Consider the following 21,479-nt stretch of genomic DNA (forward strand, 5'->3'; position numbering starts at 1 on the left):
GTATTTTGTTTTTTTATATATATACTCGGCCCACTTATGTTTTAATTCCTTTCCTCTCAGAAACAGAAAACCAATACATTTTATATACATCTCAGAGTCTGGAACTATACAATAAATTAGGGGGCTGGTGATGTGTTGAATGTTCCTTAATTAGAAATAGAATGGGCAGTTACAGAGCCTTTATGAGAAACGCTCTACATTTCCACCAAAAATAATCTATTTGGATTAGCATTCGTGAAAAATGCACCTTTAGAAACGCATAGGTTATTTTTAAAACCCGAGAAGAGAGGGGGAGAGAGAGAGCAAGAGAGAGGGAGAGATAGTGAGAGAGAGAGAGAGCGAGAGAGTGAGAGAGAGAGACAGAGAGAGAGAGAGAGAGAGAGAGAGAGAGAGAGAGAGAGAGAGAGAGAGAGAACTGTCGCTGCTGATGCCTCTGTAAGTGGGCCTGCTGGTGTATTTTTGCACTCGTGTTTCTCGCCGCGTGTGTGGGCACGAAAATCCATCTGTTCCAGATGCAGCTCCCAGTGTGAGGCTCCACCATGTATACCAGCTGACTGGTTCTGCTGTAAAACAGAACCCCCAGCAATCATCAAGTTCTGCACCATGGGTATTCCAAACACTGACGAATATACTATATGGACAGTGTGCTTCGATGGTTCTGAAGCGTTCACAATTGATCTATGAGGATTCTTCCACCCTAAATGTCGGCATTCGTACCTTAGCAATGTTTAGAACAAGCGCTGATAGGACGATGGTTGCATTTGATTGTCAATCAAACTCATTCTAAAATGATTCTGTCAATCAAATCAATTATAATGAAGTGTGTTCTTCTCTGACCTGAGATGAGCTCCTCCTGACCTGCCTCGTCTTCAGATGCGCCCCCAGTCAGCAACACGCGCAACACATACTCGTTAGCATAAGCTTGGCTCAGCTTTGCCGCCAGACACATTCGGTGCCTTAAGTTTAAAGTGACCAGATTGTTCCACGTGTTCCCTATTTAAACACCCCTGCACAACTAGTACACCGATCCAAAAGCACAAAATGAAACGTGGCGATTTCCTACCTAGATCAAAAACTCATCCAGCACACAAACTGTTCTCCTTTTTACCATCAGGGAAGCCGTACCTCAACCTATGAATGAATGTGTCAGAGAAAGAATTGTAAATTCATGTATGAATAGGTTAATTAGTTAGTCAGCCGAAACGCGTCTGTGCAAAAAAAGAATAATGAAAACAGCTTGATGCAAGGTGCGCCCCCTTTTCTTTCATTCTAAGTATTTCATTTGGGCCAGCACCCTCAAAATTAATTAAGAAACCTGAGTGAAGTCTGCTACCTGCCATACTTGATTAAACTTCTGTGCTACATAGATTTTTGACAATAAAGTAGGCTACACTTGACTTGACTTGAAATGGCACTGTAATGGAAAGCGTAGTAAAACATTCGGAGCACTTCGACTTCGATGCATTGATATCTTCACTCCTAGTCTCCCCCTTCCCCCCTCCCCCTCTCCCTTCGTGCGAGAAGACTAGTAGTGAAGGTATCAATACGTCAAAGTCGAAGTACTCCGAATGAATCGAATGTCCGCTGTCCATATATCCATATATACATGTCAGTGGTAGCAGCTTTATGCATTTGCAATGGTGTGCTTTTGCACTGTTAATACTGGCTGGTTCAGCAACTGTTGAACATCTTCTTTAAGCACAGGTGTGACTTTGCAGTATGAGAGCAATGGCACCTTATAGAACAACATTTTCATAGCACTAGTGGGAAACACCGTCTGATTCTACAGTTATTTTGTGGTACAGGTAGTCTGGGAACTCCCATACTGCCTTTAGTTCTACACAATTGTTTCGATCTGAAAGACAAGTATGGGGCTATGACTCATAACGGACAGGATCATGGTCCCTGTCTCTGTCCAATCAGAGAGCGGGACGGGTGTGTCATAATGGCCAGGCACTCCGACCTTTACATTGTCTCTGTCCAATCACTTGTGATTAGGTCTGGTGGTAACCAGGCAATGGCACAGGTGCACAGGCAGAGAGAGTAGAGAGAGAGAGGTTCCATTGGCCCATTGTTTCCGGGTTCTATTATTGCAAGGGGGGGGGGAAACCCCCCTTTAGGCAGACCTAGGCAGACCTAAGGACTGTTCTATTCAATGCTAGGAGTATTATGACACGCCCCTTTAGGCAGACCGGAACCTGGTCATGTTAGGTGCCCATAGCAACCTATTACATTGGCATATCTCTATATACTTAAAGAATCTCTGGCACAGGGGTGAATCTGCACCATGGACGCTATAGCTAATTCCAACAGCTTCCCTCGCTTAGCTGTAAATCTTAACCATGTAGATAATGAGATAAGATCAGACATATGTACTGTATCTGCCACGTCACGTGCTGCACACAGCTATAACAAGAACGGGTTAACACTTTACTTGACGCCGGTGTTACAGGCATGTCATTACAGTGTCATGGCACAGTTATGCACGTTCATAAGGGTTTGAGCAGGCGTCACCCAACAGTTTTTTTCTTCCTTTTAAGGGCGCTGACCAAAATATTGTAAACCTGAAAATGAAAAAAGGTCGCACCATGCATAGGTTTCTTTATTACACAGACGTGTTTCGGCGCTCTGCCTTCCTCAGTGTGCACAACAAACGAAACGAGTTTGTGCAATAAAGAAACCTATGCATGGTGCGACCTTTTTTCATTTTACAGTTATGCACGTGTCATAAACATTATGTCCATGTCATTAACATTTTTTGACTGTTGGCCGAATGTCACTCAGGCCAACAGTCATAAAATGTTTATGACATGGATATAATGTTTATAACTTATCTATGAGTGTGTCATGACACTATTATGACACCGTAATGAAGTGCATATGACACCGGCGTCAAGTAAAGCGTTACCCAAGAACTGGTACAGCCTTCAGTAAGAACTAGGATGAATGCACAACTCATAGACCAGCTTTATTGTACTGTCTCTTTGGTGTGCCTGTGGTCAGTGATCAGTGTAAGAGACGAGAACATTGCGGTTATATAAAATATTGTCTTGCCAAGAAATGCTTGCGCATCCATTTTAAAAATATTTAACAATATCAAATGCATGTTGTCATTGGATATGATGTGTGTGGTGCTGACTACTGCATTTTACTCCCTCGCTTTCCTTTCTACCCACAAAGCAAAAACAAAAATGTAGCAGTTGCTACCTTGGAAAAAAGGATAATCATATTAAATGATTGAATGGACTTAAAACGTCTGTCTTTCTGTGTGTGATGATAACAAAATGTGGACTAGGGCCAAATCCCAAGAATCCCGTCCTCATTATGGGAAACAATAGTATGGAGTTCAGCGCAATGCTCACCACACCCATGGTGACACACACACACACACACACACACACACACACACACACACACACACACACACACACACACACACACACACACACACACACACACACACACACACACACACACACACACACACACTACATACTATCTCAGAGCACAGTGCAATTCTCAACACATGCATGTTCACAGGTACGCACGCACGCAGGAAGGCACGCACGCAGGCACACATGTACACAGGCACACATGTGCTTACGCACACATATAGGCACGCACGCAGGCAGGCACTCACGCAGGCACACATGTACACAGGCACACATGTGCTTACGCACGCACGCACCACACATTGCCTTGGCTGTTTAATAATAAATGAATCCATATTGCTTACACATGTTAGAAACGTTAAAATGGGCCATAACAAACCTCTGTATTCCCACCAGGGGGTTGGTTTATACATTACATTATATTACATTATACATTACAGATGTATTAAAAAGTTGCTGTGTGTGTGTCGCTCAGGGGCACTTTCACCCATTTGGGGGACCTAGGCAAAATATAGACATGGGGCCCTCATGAGCTGTTTTTGCTTGTGTTTACTATGGGGGGAGGGTTTTTATGGGGCCCTAGGCAATAGCCCTGTCTGCCCACTGGCAAACCCGGGTCTGGTGTCGCGAGTACGCACACACCTACATACGAGTACACGCATGCACGTACGCACACATTAACGCATTCATACATAGTAAATTGTGTATAGTGTTAAAATAACACTTAAAGAGTTAAAATTAACACTGTTCTAGTGTCTATTTGGTCCTGCTCCAGATCAGTGTTAAACACTGGTGTTAGATTTATAGTGTTAAGCTAACACTATAAAGAGTAAAGCAGTTTCGGGGAGCACCCTACTACCAATTTTTAGTTCTAAGAAGGTTCCTGGAACACAAGCCCTTGGTTCCAGTTTAGTTCTGGGTACGTCCCCAGAGAGTCATGTTTGTTTTTTTTTCCGTTCTCACTTGGTTGGCAGGAAAGTTTAATTTTCGTTCCTAGAATGTTATATGTGTAGTTCCCATTCCGTTCCCTTATTGTTCTCTCACCGTCACTTTATTCCTGTTCATGTCATGTTTGTTCCCTTGCCATTCCCATATGGTTCCCTTAACCTTGTTGGTTGCATATTTGGTTCCTTAGACATGCTCCTGATGTTCCCCCAACCTTGTTTATTATTGTGAATGTGTTTTGGTCCTGCCCCACTATCTCTCACCATAGTTGAGGTACCCTGATCATGGTACACAGTAAATTGTGTAGTGTTAAAATAACACTTAAAGAGTTAAAATTAACACTGTTCTAGTGTCTATTTGGTCCTGCTCCAGATCAGTGTTAAACACTGGTGTTAGATTTATAGTGTTAAGCTAACACTATAAAGAGTAAAGCAGTTTCGGGGAGCACCCTACTAAATTTTTTTAGTTCTAAGCAGGTTCCTGGAACACAAGCCCTTGGTTCCAGTTTAGTTCTGGGTACGTCCCCAGAGAGTCATGTTTGGTTATTTTTCCGTTCTCACTTGGTTGGCTGGAAAGTGTTATTTTCGTTCCTAGAATGTTATATGTGTAGTTCCCATTCCGTTCCCTTATTGTTCTCTCACCGTCACTTTATTCCTGTTCATGTCATGTTTGTTCCCTTGCCATTCCCATATGGTTCCCTTAACCTTGTTGGTTGCATATTTGGTCCCTTAGACATGCTCCTGATGTTCCCCCAACCTTGTTTATTATTGTGAATGTGTTTTGGTCCTGCCCCACTATCTCTCACCATAGTTGAGGTACCCTGATCATGGTAATTAAGCACCTCCCATCCTCCACCATGACTGAAACACCCTGCGCCTGGCATCAGTTTGCCACACTGCTCTCTTAAGATAATATTTAAAGTTGATGACATGTAAAATATCTATATTTTATATATCAGTTTATGCTGTACTGCACCACAATGTGAGAGAAATTTCAGCTGAGCATATATGAACACAATCTATTGGGGATTAACACCAAATGTTTTCCTTAATGAAGTTTAAATTATAACCATACCATCTACTTCAAGTGCACAATGGAGCAAGCAATGTAACATGTGCTGTTACTGACTAGCTCACAAAGCAAGGCACAAGATGTAGCTAACAAATGCCATAAGCCAAAAGCGCCTTTAGCTTGCTTGCAAAGCAGGTAAACAAGCGCTATGCTGTGCCATGCTGACCAGCCAGCAGGCAGGCAGGCAAATATTTAAAGCACTGTGACAGTCCAGGTTTATATACAGGCTCAAGAGTACCATGTGACCAGATTGATTAGGAGTTTTTCAGGTGCAAGCAATTGAGTCATGATATACCAGCCCTAAGTAATTAGGTTTGGCCAGGCGCTGATGGACAGATTGGTTGTGAGGGGCCTGCTTGTTACCGGCAAAGGTGTAACAAGTTCTCAAGTTATTTCTTTCACTCAACACATCTTTTGTGTGATGTTGTGTGCACAGCCAAACCTTAGATCAACCCAACCAAGTTGAGTTAAATGAATGAAATGGAATAATAAAAAAAAAATTGTGTACATGATTAAATCTGGAGGAAATACTGTTACTAATATGTAGACGTATATGATTTAATCGGGTGGACAGTCATCATTGCTTATGCTCTGAACAACACAGTATAAACAAAGTTGGGGGTTTCTAGGTGGTAGATTTTGGTTTGGTAATAACCCCAACCTTTAGAGAACCAAAAGTCAAACGTTCTCTTTACGTTCTCTGTTACTAGGGCATACAATGGCGCAGACAAACTCCATCACCTCGAGGAGGCGGGGGCTCTCTGGAGTACTTCTAACTCCACACAATTTAACAACTTCATTTGTCACTGACACTGGAGAGCATCTCACTCCATTTGGTGTTGGAATTACTCCAATAGTGTTAATAAGCCTTAACACTGCAAAATTAACACTGGCAAATTTACTGTGTACGCGCACACAAACACGCATGCACGTGCGCACACACACACGCACGCACGCACGCACGCGTGAACACAAACACGCATGCACGTGCACGTACACACACACACACACACACACACACACACACACACACACACACACACACACACACACACACACACACACACACACACATAGAGATGAAAGTAAGTGCTACAATAATGCAGATGTGAGGCAAATTCATTTTATGAGCTTGCTGCTCTATTTTGACTCTGTCAGCTTGATCACTTCCAAAATGCTCTTATATTCCTTACACACACACACACACACACACACACACACACACACACACGGGCGCAAGAATGCACACACACACTGACAGGCACAGACACTCTACATGCACACACACACATACAGACTGTACACACACACTGTACCTGTACACACAGACTTCACAATACAATACCTCAAAGTATTGGTTGCGTTATACAGTACATTACATATCTATCCTGCTTATATTCTTTCCCAGAACTGCTTTAAAAATAACTTGTGTGTCTTGGTATTTTTGTATTTGTTGGTAGCGTTCTTTATTTATATGTTGCATTGGAGAAAAATAATAATGCAGTCTGTGGAGTAAGGTCTCAGTGATTTCAAGTCAACAGATCCATTGAATGGATGACTCACCTGGTGTGTGAAAGCCCTGGCTGACTGTATATTGAAAATATGCATTTTCAGGGCTGTTCAGAGCTTTGGCTGGCCCGTTGGACAAAGTGAGTTTAAATTTGGCCAGAGATCTCCGAAGTTCAGCATTGGCACACAGGCATGCATATTACAAACAACGCAGATCCAAAGCTGGGGTGCATTTCTGGAGAGTGTAGTTGCTAACTATGTTAGCTACTTTGTTGGTTGCAATGCAATTTCCCATTGGTAACTACCAAAGTTGCTAACTGCTAACAACTAAGCTTTCCAGAAATGCACCCCTGAGTATAGCAAAGGGAAGGACTCGCTTTGCTCAAATGTAGACTTTTTTTCAGAAACAGATAATGCAAGAGTAAATTCTGATCACGTAGGGTAGTGCTCTCTCTTCACAGAGTGATGCAAAGATAAAAAAAAAAAAAAAAAAACATTTAGAGTATTTATTGCATGTAGTATGCAAATGAAGTATGTGGCGAGGTTCTCTTTCCGTGTCTTTCTAGCTCTTTCTCCTCAACCTCTGTAAATTAGTTAAAGGCTGAGTTCATGCTTACTGTTGCTTACTGTGATTTTTTAAAAAGTATTTATTGCATGTGGTATGCTAATGAAGTATGTGGCGAGGCTTTCTTTCCGTGTCTTTCCAGCTCTTTCTCCTCAACCTCTGTGAATGAGTTAAAGGCTGAGTTGGTGTTTACTGTTGCTTCAACATACTGTATGCAATTGTTTTCTCTCTGTCTTGTTCCCTCCCCTCCCTCTCTGTTCATACTTTCTCTCTCTCTCTCTCTCTCTCTCTCTCTCTCTCTCTCTCTCTCTCTCTCTCTCTCTCTCTCTCTCTCTCTCTCTCTCTCTCTCTCTCTCTCTCTCTCTCTCTCTCAGCAGTTCTCAAAGTGTGGTACGATAATAACAAAGAGAGTAGATTAGAGAAAGATGATTCAAACTCTGCCCCCACCCAATACAAAGGAGTATGCTCAAGTTTGGTCTCCTAAGGGGGCGTTGTCCCCTCCTTCTTCTTCTTCTCTTTCTGTGGCATTTGGTGACAGCTTGCATAAGATGTGTTGTTCTACCGCCATCTACAGCGCCAATGGAAATCCAGTTATGTTCAACCTAAAGCCTTCAAAGGTCTCCTAACCGCAAGTGTCCTAAAGGGGCGTTCATATGGCATCACATGAATCCAGGAAATGCACGGGCTTGAAGTACCTTACTCTAATGAAAGTGAAAGTGAAAGCCCATTGGGAAACTCCAACTCCCATTGTCATTGTGACACAGCACTCTACAGCAAATAAGTGAGCACTGCACACAACAGAATTGCATTTATGTCTCACCCGTGCAAGGGGGCAGCCCTCAATGGCGCCCCTAGGGAGCAGTGCGGTGGGACGGTACCATGCTCAGGGTATCTCAGTCATGGAGGACGATGGGGGAGAGCACTGGTTAATTACTCCCCCCACCAACCTGGCGGCTCGGGAGTCGAACCGGCAAACTTTGGGCTACAAGTCTGACGCCCTAACCGCTTACCCATGACTGCCAATAAATAATCGACTCTCTTTGATAATAAACTATTCTGTTGTTTTTTCCTCCTCCCAGGTACCTGATGAATGTGACGTTTGAGGGCAGGAACCTGTCGTTCAGCGAGGACGGCTACCAGATGCACCCCAAGCTGGTCATCATCCTACTGGATAAGGAGAGGCAGTGGGACAGGGTACGAACCACAAGCCTGTGTGTGTGTGTGTGTGTGTGTGTGTGTGTGTGTGTGTGTGTGTGTGTGTGTGTGTGTGTGTGTGTGTGTGTGTGTGTGTGTGTGTGTGTGTGTGTGTGTGTGTGTGTGTGTGTGTGTCTGAGTGTGTGTGTGTCTGAGTGTGTCTGAGTGTGTCTGTGTGTACGTGCCTTGACTGCCCCAGCGTCACTTTGCCAGTGTGGAGGGGTGAGCTATAGGACCGTTCCGTTACCATGGAGAAGCATGTTCCGAGGCTGGATGGGCTGATGCTAGTGTTAGTGTTCTGTTTACACACTCAACACACAAACAAGAACATTCAGACTCACACAGCACAGCACGCTCACAACATGGCCAAACACTGCCATATTTGGACATATTGGGGATAATATAGCCTAGTAAATCAGTGCCACCCGCTGGACGCCAAACATTTTTGGCTGGCGAGTGGGTCTGGCCTCGGATCGAAAACATTTTGACCACTGTGCCCTGAATCTGGCGAACCAAACACAACGCAAAGATTTGTCTTGGATTTGTTTTGAATCAATGCGGGCGGGGTTTTGAGGGTGTGACGACGAAGCTCGCAACGTTGGGAAAGCACTCTACGAGAAAAGATCGCTGATTGGTCAGAGCGCTGGCCTATTAGGCACAGGCACGGTTTGAAAAACATCAGGTTGTTCTCATCAACAATCTTCGGATGTATCGTTCATCAGGGCCAGACTAAATTACACATCCAGTCTCACATTTAGGCTGGTTATCAGGCTAGGGATAATATAGAAAAATTCAAAAAATGTGAGACAAAAAAATTAGTATTCGTGTTGGCTTAGATTTACAGAGTTACTCCACAACAACATTAATGCACTGCACAGCACACTCACAACATGGGCTAACACTGGTGCATTTGGCCATATCTTTCACGATAATGTGGGAAAAAATTATAAAAATACGACAAAGGGGTAATTGAATTCTGAATATTTGCATTGAATTAGGAATATTAAACCAGTTTATTTGTGTAGTCTCGGATTTACAGATTTGTGCACAAACACTCTAGTCACAAACAACATGGGCAGACACTGGTGTATTTGGCCACATCCTTCAGGATAATGTGGATAATGAAAAAGAAAATGTTTTTAAATATGAGAAAAAATAATCGAATTCTGAGTTTTTCAATTGAGTTAGAAATATTACAATATTATTAATCTCGGATTTACAGTCATGCCACGAGAACACTCAGCTACTGTAATCGCACACACTGGTGGACAAACATTGCGCATTTCGACACATTTGGAGGCAATAAAACGTAGAGATCAACAGAGGTAGAATAACCCGGGTTCAGAACATAAAAACCTGTCCATATTTTTTCCTCAATGAACCAGCTGATCCTAATTACCACATCTCTGAAGTCAGGTTGATGAGCTAATTACTGAAATTGCAAATGTTGAGAGCAGAGGTAGAAGTAAAACCGAAGCAGTATGTTCACTCACTCCGTCCACTTCTTCCACCTCTGGAAATCACAGGCCTCAAGCGGAAGCTCAGTACACGCTTACAACATGGATATGTTTGGAGAAAAAGCGGGGAAGAAATGATTGATTTTTTAGAAAAAAAATAATTGTTTATTTTTGCAATTTCTTTCTTCCTTCTTTAATTCAATCTTTCTTTCTTTCTTTCTTTCTTTCTTTCTTTCTTTCTTTCTTTCTTTCTTTCGCTCCATCCCTTCTCTCTGTTTTTCTCTTCTCCTGCCTTCTCTCACTCCCCCTTCTTTGACACCTTCCCTTCTCTCTCTCTCTCTCTCTCTCTCTCTCTCTCTCTCTCTCTCTCTCTCTCTCTCTCTCTCTCTCTCTCTCTCCCAGGTGGGGGCCTATTTCCCCTCCTCCTCCAGCATCTGAGCCTCTCCTCCATGCTGATTAGTCTGTAATTTGATTAATTCTAGTGCTGTCGCCAATTTAATCCCTCCTTCACTTACATCTATCACTCTCCCTCTCTCCCTCTCTCCCCCCCCTCTCTCTCTCTCTTACACACACACACACACACACACTTCCTCTGTCACTTCTCTGCATCTCTCTCTCTCTCTCTCTCTCTCTCTCTCTCTCTCTCTCTCTCTCTCTCTCTATCTCTCTCTCTCTATCTCTCTCTCTCTCTCTCTCTCTCTCTCAAGTTTGCCTGACTGATCCCTCCTTTCCTTCTCTCCTCTCCATCTCTCTCTCCCTCTCTCTCTCTCTCTCTCTCTCTCTCTCTCTCTCTCTCTCTCTCTCTCTCTCTCTCTGTCTCTTTCTTCTTACCCCTACCTACCTCTTCTCCTGTGATTTCCCCTTTCCTTCTCTCAACTTCATCTCTCTGTCACGTCTCACATCCCTCCGTTCTTAACCCCCCCCCCCTTTCTCTACCTCCCCCTCTCCTTCCATACTTAATCCTCCACTTGTGCTTCTTGACTTTCAATCCTTCTCTGATTCACTTCTTCTCTTGCTCCATTTTCCCTTCTTCTTGATTTTATTTTTCTTCCTTCCTTCTTACCATCCTTTCTTTTTCCATTTTTAACCCCATGTTCCTCACTCTTTCAGTTTTTAATCCCTGGTAACCATGTCTTGCTCCATTTTTTGCTCTTCTCTTCTCTTTTCTTCTCTTCTCTTCTCTTCTCTTCTCTTCTCTTCTCTTCTCTTCTCTTCTCTTCTCTTCTCTTCTCTTCTCCTCTCCTCTCTTCCAATCCAATGTTCCTCACTCAAAAAACAAAAACAAATTCCCAGGCCACATCCTTCGCTTTCCTCTCCTCTTCTCTCCTCCATCATCTTTAACCCTCACTTGTTCCCATACTGTCATACACTCTTCCGCTCCATCATTCTATCCCTCCATCCCACCTGCTCCAGTTTTCCTTCTTCCTTCCTTTTTTCTGTTCCCTCCCCCCCTCATTTTCTCACCCCATTCCTTGTCCTTCATCCTCGTTTCTCCTCCATGTGGTCTATGCATCAATCTGTTTTTTTACAATCCTTTCCATCCTTCTCCATATCAGTATCCATCTTTCTCTTACTCTCTACCACAAGTTGTCAAATTGAAGTTGACGGAGATCCAAAATCAAATTCTGGAACCGAACTCAACTTTAAAATAATAATAATAATAATAATAAATTGTGCATGCATGCACTACATAGTTACATTTCACACACACTCTTTCCCATCATATATGGTATTCCAAAATGTGTCCGCACATGCTGTGACACACCAAATTTCATGTTCAAGTCTTGTCACGCAATGCATTAATGCATTAACGGTGTATGTGGGCCAACTGTAATACACATTTGAAATTATCACGAGGGCCGAATGAAATGGCTCCACGGCCCAGATTTGGCCCCTGGGCCTGAGTGTGACATCCCTGCTGTATCACATTAACCTTCACAATCTCATTCACTCTCTGTTTTTTGTCCATCTCTCCAGCTCATTGTGTTTCCTGCTCACACTACATACCACCCTCTCCCTATTTAGCTCTTCATTTCCTCATCATCCCCAATACAAATTCAATCATCCCCATACCTTTAAGTCTCGCCTTCAGCATCTGTTCTTCCTTATAACACTATCCATATCGTTTCTTTTATTTCCATCCATGTACTGTATCTTCATCTGTACGCTTTGATATCTTTTCATTTAGCTCCTCCCAGGGAAGCCAACACGAGGGACAAAGGGGTCAGTTGTCCCGGGCCCAGGGAGATGGGGGGCCCATAATTGGATCCTTGTTGAATTGAATTTATTGGGTGGGGGGGAGTATCAGATTACTTTGTCCTGGGACCCTACCAAAGCTGTCAGCGGCCGCGCCTCCTCCCATACCTCTGCATGCTGTAGGCCTATTTCTCCTATGCCATGTCTTTAGTTTTTTACCCATCCATGCGTAGGGCTGTCACAAAATTCAATAAGCCAATATATCATAGAATTTTTACAAGCATGATAACTTTTTTGCCACAATAAGTTATTGCATGCTTCTTTGTTTTCCTCGTCACTCTCTTTTAGACTGAATATCGATACACATTTCACTCAGCGCAAAGATGCTTAAACGTTGGTGTACTTTTAATTTTCAGTCTGTCTACCTTGTCTATCTCGCTATGTACCCCTCTATCTAGCACCCCCTGCTGTGACGCTTTCAAAATGAGGGTGTATTCGCATTTCTATCCAATTGTCATTATATATTTTTTTAAATGACCGAGAAGACAATATTATCGTTTATCGCAATAATTTCTTGGCCAATTTATCGTCCAGCAAAATTTGTTATCGTGACAGGCCTATCCATGCGCCTATCTTTCTCTCATCTAGCATCTCCTTTTCCATTGCCTCATCTCAACTATCATTCGCCCATCCTTCAGCTTCTCTCCTCCACCTGCTTTTCCCCTTTCATCCTTTCATCCATGCATACATCTACATATCTCCTTGTGTTGTCTTTCCTCGCGTTATCCCCGCCACGCTCTTTTCTCCTCTAGCATCTCTCTTTTCAATCTCTTCTGCACAAGTATGATTCATCCATCCTTCACTTTCTCTCGTCTACCTGCTTTTTCTCTTGCATTCTTCCATTCCCACATACCTCTATGCCTCTCGTACACAGACTAGCATCTTCCCTCTTCTCACTTCGTCTCAGTATCTCCCGCCCTCCCCTTCCTCCCTCGCTTTCTCTCCCTTACCTGCTTTTTTCACCCCATCTTCTTCTCATTCATCTATGCATGCTTCAGTTTGTTCCTCTCAGCACCCCCCCCTTCATATGTCCTTTTCCATTCTTGTTAAAGGTGCACTGTGTGATATCAGTTTATTTCCAGAATTCATGCTGCCCTTTCACAAATGTTACCTTTTTTCATGAATACTTACAACCACCATCAAATTCTAAGTACTCATTATGACTGGGAAAGTAAATATTCTTGAATGTATCAGATGTGGCAACAAGCAACACGGTTTCAATGAGCAGCATACAGTAGTTGCAGTACCCATTCTGTCCACCATCCTACTTCCTACTACATTGCACCCTTTAACCATCCAGACCCCTTTCTGTGTTCCCTCTATGGTGGCACTTCTGTTTTTCCTCCGTCTCATTTTCTTCATTTCATTTATTTTCCTCGCTCCCTTCTTTCACCTTTCACTTCCTCATGATGTCCTCTGACCGTTTTTTCCCCCTTCTTCATGTCTCCCTCTCTCCTTCTTTCCTCCCTCTCCTTCACATGTTCATCCCTCCTTCCACACCTCCCCTTTCACACACATGTTCACCCTCCATCTTTATTGTGTCTTTCTTTCAACATTCTTCTTCCTTGGCTCTCTTCTTCACCCCTTCCTATGCATAATCATCCCTTCTTCCACACCTCACCCTTTCGCACACACTCCTCCTCCATCTTTCTTCGCCTTTTCATCCCTCTCTTCCTCCAGTCTCTCCTTCATTCCTCCCTTTCCTTAACATCATCCTCATCCCTTCTTCACACACACACACACACACACACACACACACACACACACACAGACACACACACACAGACACACACACACACACACACACACACACACACACACACACACACACACACACACACACACACTCATTCTTCATCTTTCTTCTTTCCTTCATCCCTGTTCTTCCTTTACTTTAACCCTTCATTCCTCACTTTGTTTCGCACCCTCATCTTTCCTTGCACACCTCCCTTTCACATACTTGACCCTTCTTTCTTCTTTCTTTCATCCCTCTCTTTCATCACGCTCTCTGCTTCATTCCTCCTACTCATGCCTTCCTACTCCACAGCTCCCCCTTTTCAAGCACCTCATCCCTTCATTCTAACACCCCTCTCCTCTCAGCTCCGCTTGTTTTCTTTGATCTGTTTCAGGGTTGCCAGATGAGACTAATGATTTCCAGCCCAAAAAATGCTCAAAACCCACCTAGAAGTGCAAAATCCCACCCAATTCTATTGATTTCTATGGCAAATATTGGGCGGGTTTTTCTGCTAAATGCCATTTTTTCCCGAACACGGCCATCCTAAGCAGCCCCATTGGGCGGGAAATAGCCCAATCTGGCAACACTGATCTTTTTTCCCACCTTCCTCTTGTCGTTATTTATCTTCCTGCCCCTCCTCCCTTTTCACTGCCCTTTCTTCTTCAATCACTCCTCTCTCCTCCATTTCTTATGCATGCATGCATGCTTTACCTCTTTTCTTTGATCCCTTTTTCCACCATACATTCTTTTCCCTCCTCCTTTCCCTACCACCCTCTCTCTTTTCTCACCCACTTTTTGCTTCTTCGAGGTGCTTCTTCAGGTGGGGGACTGGGTGAACATTCACATTGTTACATACAATATACAGTAGGTAGGGCAGCCATTGCCCAATGGTTAGTCTTGGAATCGGACGATTGCAGGTTCACGTTTCCAGGTGTCCTTTTTCTCGACCGCTCTCTCCCTATGATATCACCTCTATATTAGACAACTACAATCACCCCCTTGCACTTAGTCTTTGCCAACCTGATGAGCCTGGTCACAGATTCCACACCATCCGCTGCAGGACAGACAGACAGGCTACGAAGGTCCTTTGTCCCCAGGGCCATCCAGCTATTCAACACCCCACAGAAGAACACACAGAAAGAGCGTGTCATAGGTGACTGGACCACATAAACTAACCCACACCTACAGGCTTATCTGTGAACCTTTCTCCTCTGTGGACGGTGCTGATCCGCCAAATTCCACCCCCTCCACCATCCGTGCTTCTTTAAAGGTGCACTGTGTCATATTTTTTTTGTAGTTTATTTCTAGAATGTATGCTGCCCATTCACAAATGTTACCCTTCTCATGAATACTTACCACCACCATTAAATTCTAAGTATTCATTATGACTGATTAAGTTACATTTTTCATACACGAAAAAGGGGATGTTCTCCATTGTCCGTCATTTCGAATTTCCAGAAATTGACATTTTTAGCTGCAAAACGTACTGTACTTTGGTCGTACTAGTAATTAGTTAATTATATTGTCAATAAGCTTATTTGAGAAGGTCAAATGTGGCTGTAGACAGCACGGTTTTAATGAGCAGCATAGTTGCAATACCTACTCTGGCCACCATATAGCACAGTGCACCTTTGACAAAGAAGTACTAGATTGAGTTAAAGTCGGCTTGACTATATTGTTATATTGCTGTTAAATGGGTGTTACCGTTACGCTTCCTCAGTGCCATGTTACATTACCAGGACCTCAGATTTGCTGTCCTTTTTTCTCTTTCTCTCAGGTTGGCAAGTGGGAGAACGGCTCTCTGACCATGAAGTACCACGTGTGGCCGCGTTTCGAGCTGTACTCGGGCACGGAGGAGCGTGACGACGAGCACCTGAGCATCGTGACGCTGGAGGAGGCCCCCTTCGTCATCGTGGAGGACGTGGACCCCCTCAGCGGCACCTGCATGAGGAACACCGTCCCCTGCCGAAAGCAGCTCAAGTACAAGTAAGTGCTAAACACACAAACTAGAGCATGACACGGGAGTGGATTTTTAAAAAAAAATCCCATCCCGTCCCATCCCGGACTGGAGTAAAAGAAACAAATCCCATCCCGTCCACTCCTGAAAAGAATGTCTCCCAATCTTGCCCACTCCCACTCAAACTCAATCCCACGGGATAAACGCACAAACACGCATACAGACACGCACGCACGCACGCACGTACACACACACACACGCACGCACGTACACACACATGTTGAGGATTTGGACGCCCTGAGTGGCACATGCACGAGGAACACAGCCCCTGCCGAAAGCAGCTCAAGTACAAGTACGAGTCCAAATATTTTTCGTACACACACTCAGTCATCACCACACACACGCACACACTCTTATACAGACACACACACATAGTGCAGTATGTGGCTGTTTGCACATATACAGAAACACAGACATCATCTTTTCATCTAAACCAGTTAGTAACTTCTTAGTTTGCCGATGTGAATTGGCATCTCAAACAAGTTGCAACGACACTGTTACCTCCGCCTAAGAGGTTATGTTTTTGGTCGTGATGGTTTGTCTGTCTGTCTGTCTGTCTGTCTGTCTGTCTGTCTGTCTGTCTGTCTGTCAGCAGGATAACTCAAAAAGTTATGAACGGATTCGGATGAAACTCTGTGGAGTTGTTGGTAATGACCCAAGGAAAAAGTGATTAAATTCTGGTGGTGATCTGCATTTTTAATCAAACATTTAACTTTTTTTGTAATTCAATGAAAAATACTCTATTAAAAGGTTTTTTTTTTTTAAATCTTGAACACATTATTTGTCGATATTTTAAAAAGCATTAATTAAAAAATGCTATGTTTTTTCCATCATTGATTAATTATTATTTTTAATGCTTTTTATGCATCCCTTATTATTAACTGTTACCCATGAGTCTGTAAAAAGGCCAGTGGCATAGCTATCACACAAGCACACATCCTGTATAAAAAGCCATGCATATAACCAGCCGGCTAGATGGGCGCCCTTCCTTCCTGGAATCCTGTCTGCTCCAGCGCTCCTGCTGCGTCTGAAAGGGGCATCGTCAAGCCATCACCAGTAGTGTGTTAATAATGGGCATCAGTATCCCTATCATACCGCTATCATACCAACAGGGCATAGAAGGAGTATGGCTATGCAGAGGGATGCTGACAGGGGGGTGGGACAAACAGGTCAGTTGCAGGGGCCCCAGTATTGGGTCCTCATTACATTGGAAAGTATGTATTGGGTGAGGGGCCTTTTGAGATGACTTTGTCCTGGGCCCAGGGAGACTGGGGCCCTAGAATTGGGTCCTCATTACGTTGTACTATATGTATTGGGTGGGGGGCCTTTCCAGATGATTTTGCTCAGTTCTCCTGTGCCCAGGGCGAGGGCTGGCCTATAATTGGGTCATCACTACATTGTTTTGGGTGGTGGCGCCTTTTCAGATGACTTTGTCCTGTGCCCAGGGAGAATAGGGGCCTCAGAACTGGGTCCTCATGACATTGTATGCATTGGGCGGGGGGCCCTTTCAGATGACTTTGTTCCAGGGCCCAGCCAAAGCTGTGAGCAGCCCTGACTACATACATCAGTAGGCTATCACCAGTGTCGTATGGAGGAGGCATCCCTGAAAGAATTCTCTCTAGTGGTGTAGTGTACATACTGTACATACCCATAATAGGCGCCAACATGGCCATTTTCAGCCATGCATAAAAGAAGCTTCCCCAGATACCACCAGTTGTGCATAAAGGAAGCATCATGGTAGCAATGACCCAAGTAATGCTCAACAGAGGCGTCACCATAGGGATTGCCAGTAGCGCATGACAGAAGCCTCATCATAGCAGTCAGCCTGGCGGTGCTTGAATGTGGCATCGTTACAGTGATCACCAGTTGGCGTGCATGAACAGGGCACTGCAAAAATGAAATCTTAGCAAGCTTATTTACAGCAGTGGTTCCCAAACTTTTTACCCTTTTACATTTCAATGTGGTTCGTGCACCCCCTGAGCGAATGTTGCACAGTCGGACATTTTGGGCAATTCTCATTTCCAATAGGCCGGCGTTTGTTCTGCCATCATTTCAATGAAACTTGTTGCATGACAAGTCTAGGAGTTATAAATTACACTTAAAGATGGATCCTCTCAGCATACAATTCACCAAACAACATGTAATGTTCATTAATTCTGTAAAAACAAACATCTCAGCCAGTACTCTATTGAGCTCGTGCACCCTCTTGTGGTAGGCCGCACACCCCCAGGGGTGCACGCACCCCAGTTTGGGAAACCCTGATTTACAGGAAGGGGCACCTCCATAGCCCCCCTAGGGCGTCTTGAACCTCACTTTGGGACCCACATCATCATCGGCCTGGACACTCGTATCCAGTGGTGTAGTGGGGATTTTTGAAGTGGGGGTACGCACTTTTTAACGTCATCAAATAATTATGCAACTTATCACGTCAAACCCCCCAACTGTCCTTAATCTACCGTCATTGCTTCTCCGTTTTCAGCTGTTTGGTCAATCACCTGCAATACTGCTATGTGATCAATTCTTTTTGTATTCAAACATGGGCAGAAGATTCCTTTTAAATGTCACTTCTGGAGAAGTGGTGGACCGTGTACCGCGTACCGCGCCCACTACACCCATGCTTGTATCGTATCACCCAGCGAAACTGTACCAGCGCTAGTGTAACTGAGGTGATCCTGACCTGTGCTAGTTCGCCACTCTGGGCTTGAACCCACCACCTACCAGTCAACTCTCCAGTTCGGACATGGGAGTAACAGCACGATACCGCTGAGCTAAAGGTCCCGACCCCCACTTTTGGGAGCCAACGGTGTAGTGTAATCTAGGGCTGGGCAATATGACGATATATATCGTTATCGTGATATAAAAGTGTATATCGTGACCTTTCTACTATATCGTTTATATCGTGATAGTAATTTTATCATTTCATTCAATATAATTTAATTACATTTCATGTTGTCACAATACACACTATAAGTTAATGTAACTGTAAAAATAAGAATAAAAAGATCCATTTTAAAGAAAGGTTGTTTTGCGACATGAAAAAAATAAAGAGCAAATAAAGAGAATAACTGAAAACGTATGCAATTGTGCTATATCGTGATATATATCGTTATCGTGATATAAAGTAATCCATATCGTGATATAGTTTTTTTTCCCATATCGCCCAGCCCTAGTGTAATGTAATGTAAGGGGCTTCAACATCACCAGCAGTGCCTGCAAGGGGCATCATCATCATGGCCATAGATACTCGTGTCATACCCACCCAGCAGTGTAATCTAACGGGCAACTCCATAACCCCTCTGGGGGTCCCGACCCCCACTTTGGGAACCGCCGGTGTAGAGCAATGTGCTGTTGAAGGAGTGTTGAATTCACACTATTGCACAGTTGACTGTGTGGCGTAATGGTAATGTAAATGTAATGGGCATCAGCACCATGCAGGCAGTGCATGAAAGGGGCATTAGCATCGCTAGCTATAGATACTTGTATCGTATGGTATCGGCCAGCGGCTCGTGCCGGCAGTGGAGCCTCAACACAACACTGCAGCAGCGCTTTGATCCTTTCCCCCCCTCCTCCGTTTTATCACGACCACGCCGCCGTCGCCTCGGGCTGCCTACATACTGTACATAACAGCCATGTCATCTCAGAGTGCAGTGAAGAGGGGAGGATATAGAAGGGGGGGTGCAGAGAGAGAGAGAGAGAGAGAGAGAGAGAGAGAGAGAGAAAGAGAGAGAGAGAGAGAGAGAGAGATTCTGTTGTGGTCCATTCCGTTCTTCTTTAATAGCATAAAAGCTCTGTTTTTTGCAGTTAGCCGGGTTTGTGGTCCTGCCCAGAGGGCTAGTTGGGTAGAGAGTAGGGGTAGAGATGGTGTTTGTGTGTGTGTGCGTGCGTGCGTGCGTGTGAGAGTGTGTGTGTGTGTGTGTGTGCGTGTGCGTGTGCGTGTGCGTGTGCGTGTGCGCATGTGCACGTGTGAGTGTGAGTGTGAGTGTGTGTGTGTGTGTGTGTGTGTGTGTGTGTGTGTGTGAGTGTGAGTGTGTGTGTGTGTGTGTGTGTGTGTGTGTGTGTGTGTGTATGCATGTGTGAGTGTTTGTGTGTGTGTGGGAGGGGTGGAGATGGTGGTTGTTCAACTCTGTTGTGTGTTGAAAACATGTCATGCAATGTTAGCAAGAGATAATAGGATGTGTGTGTAAACCACAGCCAACGGCATACGGGAGTCCTGTTATGATAGCATTAAAGGGTGTTTTTCCTCATGGGTGAAAATTGTACAGTATGACAGGATCAAAGCAGAAAGAAAAGTGACCAGTGGTGGCAGTTGAGATTGCGGTTGTTTGGTGCCGTTGTGTTGAAATCGTGGCATGCAATGTTAGCAAGAGATTATGGCACTATGGCATGTGTGTAAAGCACAGACAACAAAATACTGGACCTGATATGAAAGCATTAAAGTCCGTTTTTCCTCATGTGCAGTAGGGTCTGTAAAATGCATCATTTCGTATGAAAAAGATTATACTGTACTTTGTACTGGGTGGTGCTGTGGGGCAGCGCGCTGTGGCACCTCACCAAATAAGGGCTGTATGCATTACTCATGGGGACCCAGGTTCAAATCCAGCCTGGGACCTTCCTCAAGTCTCATATCTAAATAAAGACGCCACCCCACCACCACCACCGCTACCACCACCATTTAAAATATATATATCTTGAAAGTGCGACGCACTAGGGTGAAATGCACAAGGTTGCATGAATTTGACATGTTACATAATGGAATACTTTTTGGGTGTTTGGTGAATGAGGTTTTGTGCAGTTTTAGGAAAGCTTGGCTGAGTACAATGTAGTAAAGGGCAAAGGAGAAGGCCACATGCTGTATGCATAAGGGATAGAGGACGCCGTTTTTAAAGGTACACTGTGTGAGATTTTTAGTTGTTTATTTCCAGAATTCATGCTGCCCATTCACTAATGTTACCTTTTTCATGAATACTTACTACCACCATCAAATTCTAAGTATTTATTATGACTGGAAAAATTGCACTTTTCAAACATGAAAAAGGGGATCTTCTTCATAGTCCGCCATTTTGAATTTCCAGAAATAGCCATTTTTAGCTGCAAAAATGACTGTACTTGGACCATACTAGAAAATATTAGTTTATTACTTAGTAAACTTTTATGTAAAGATCAAATTTGGCAATAGACAGCCCACTTTCAATGAGCAGCATATTTGCAGTACCTTTTTTTACCATTTCCTGCACAGTGTCCCTTTAAACACTTTTTGTGATGAGGTGGATAGTGTTCGTGCAGATGTGTGCTGTCAGTTTTGAATGGCGAGGGAGATAGAGACACGCACAGATGTAAA

At 43.9% G+C, this 21,479-nt stretch overlaps 1 protein-coding gene across 1 annotated transcript in view; it reads left to right on the plus strand.

The window, feature by feature from the left end:
- grin2bb (glutamate receptor, ionotropic, N-methyl D-aspartate 2B, genome duplicate b) overlaps window positions 1-21,479 on the plus strand; it is a 330,977-nt gene that overhangs the window by 191,409 nt on the left and 118,089 nt on the right. The window contains exons 8-9 of the mRNA XM_063199452.1: window positions 8,562-8,676; window positions 15,902-16,110. Of these exons, the coding sequence (XP_063055522.1) occupies window positions 8,562-8,676; window positions 15,902-16,110 (324 nt within the window). The remainder of the gene's footprint in view (window positions 1-8,561; window positions 8,677-15,901; window positions 16,111-21,479) is intronic.

The sequence above is a fragment of the Engraulis encrasicolus genome, chromosome 1 (assembly GCF_034702125.1).
Source record: "Engraulis encrasicolus isolate BLACKSEA-1 chromosome 1, IST_EnEncr_1.0, whole genome shotgun sequence".
In the NCBI taxonomy this organism is placed as follows: domain Eukaryota; kingdom Metazoa; phylum Chordata; class Actinopteri; order Clupeiformes; family Engraulidae; genus Engraulis; species Engraulis encrasicolus.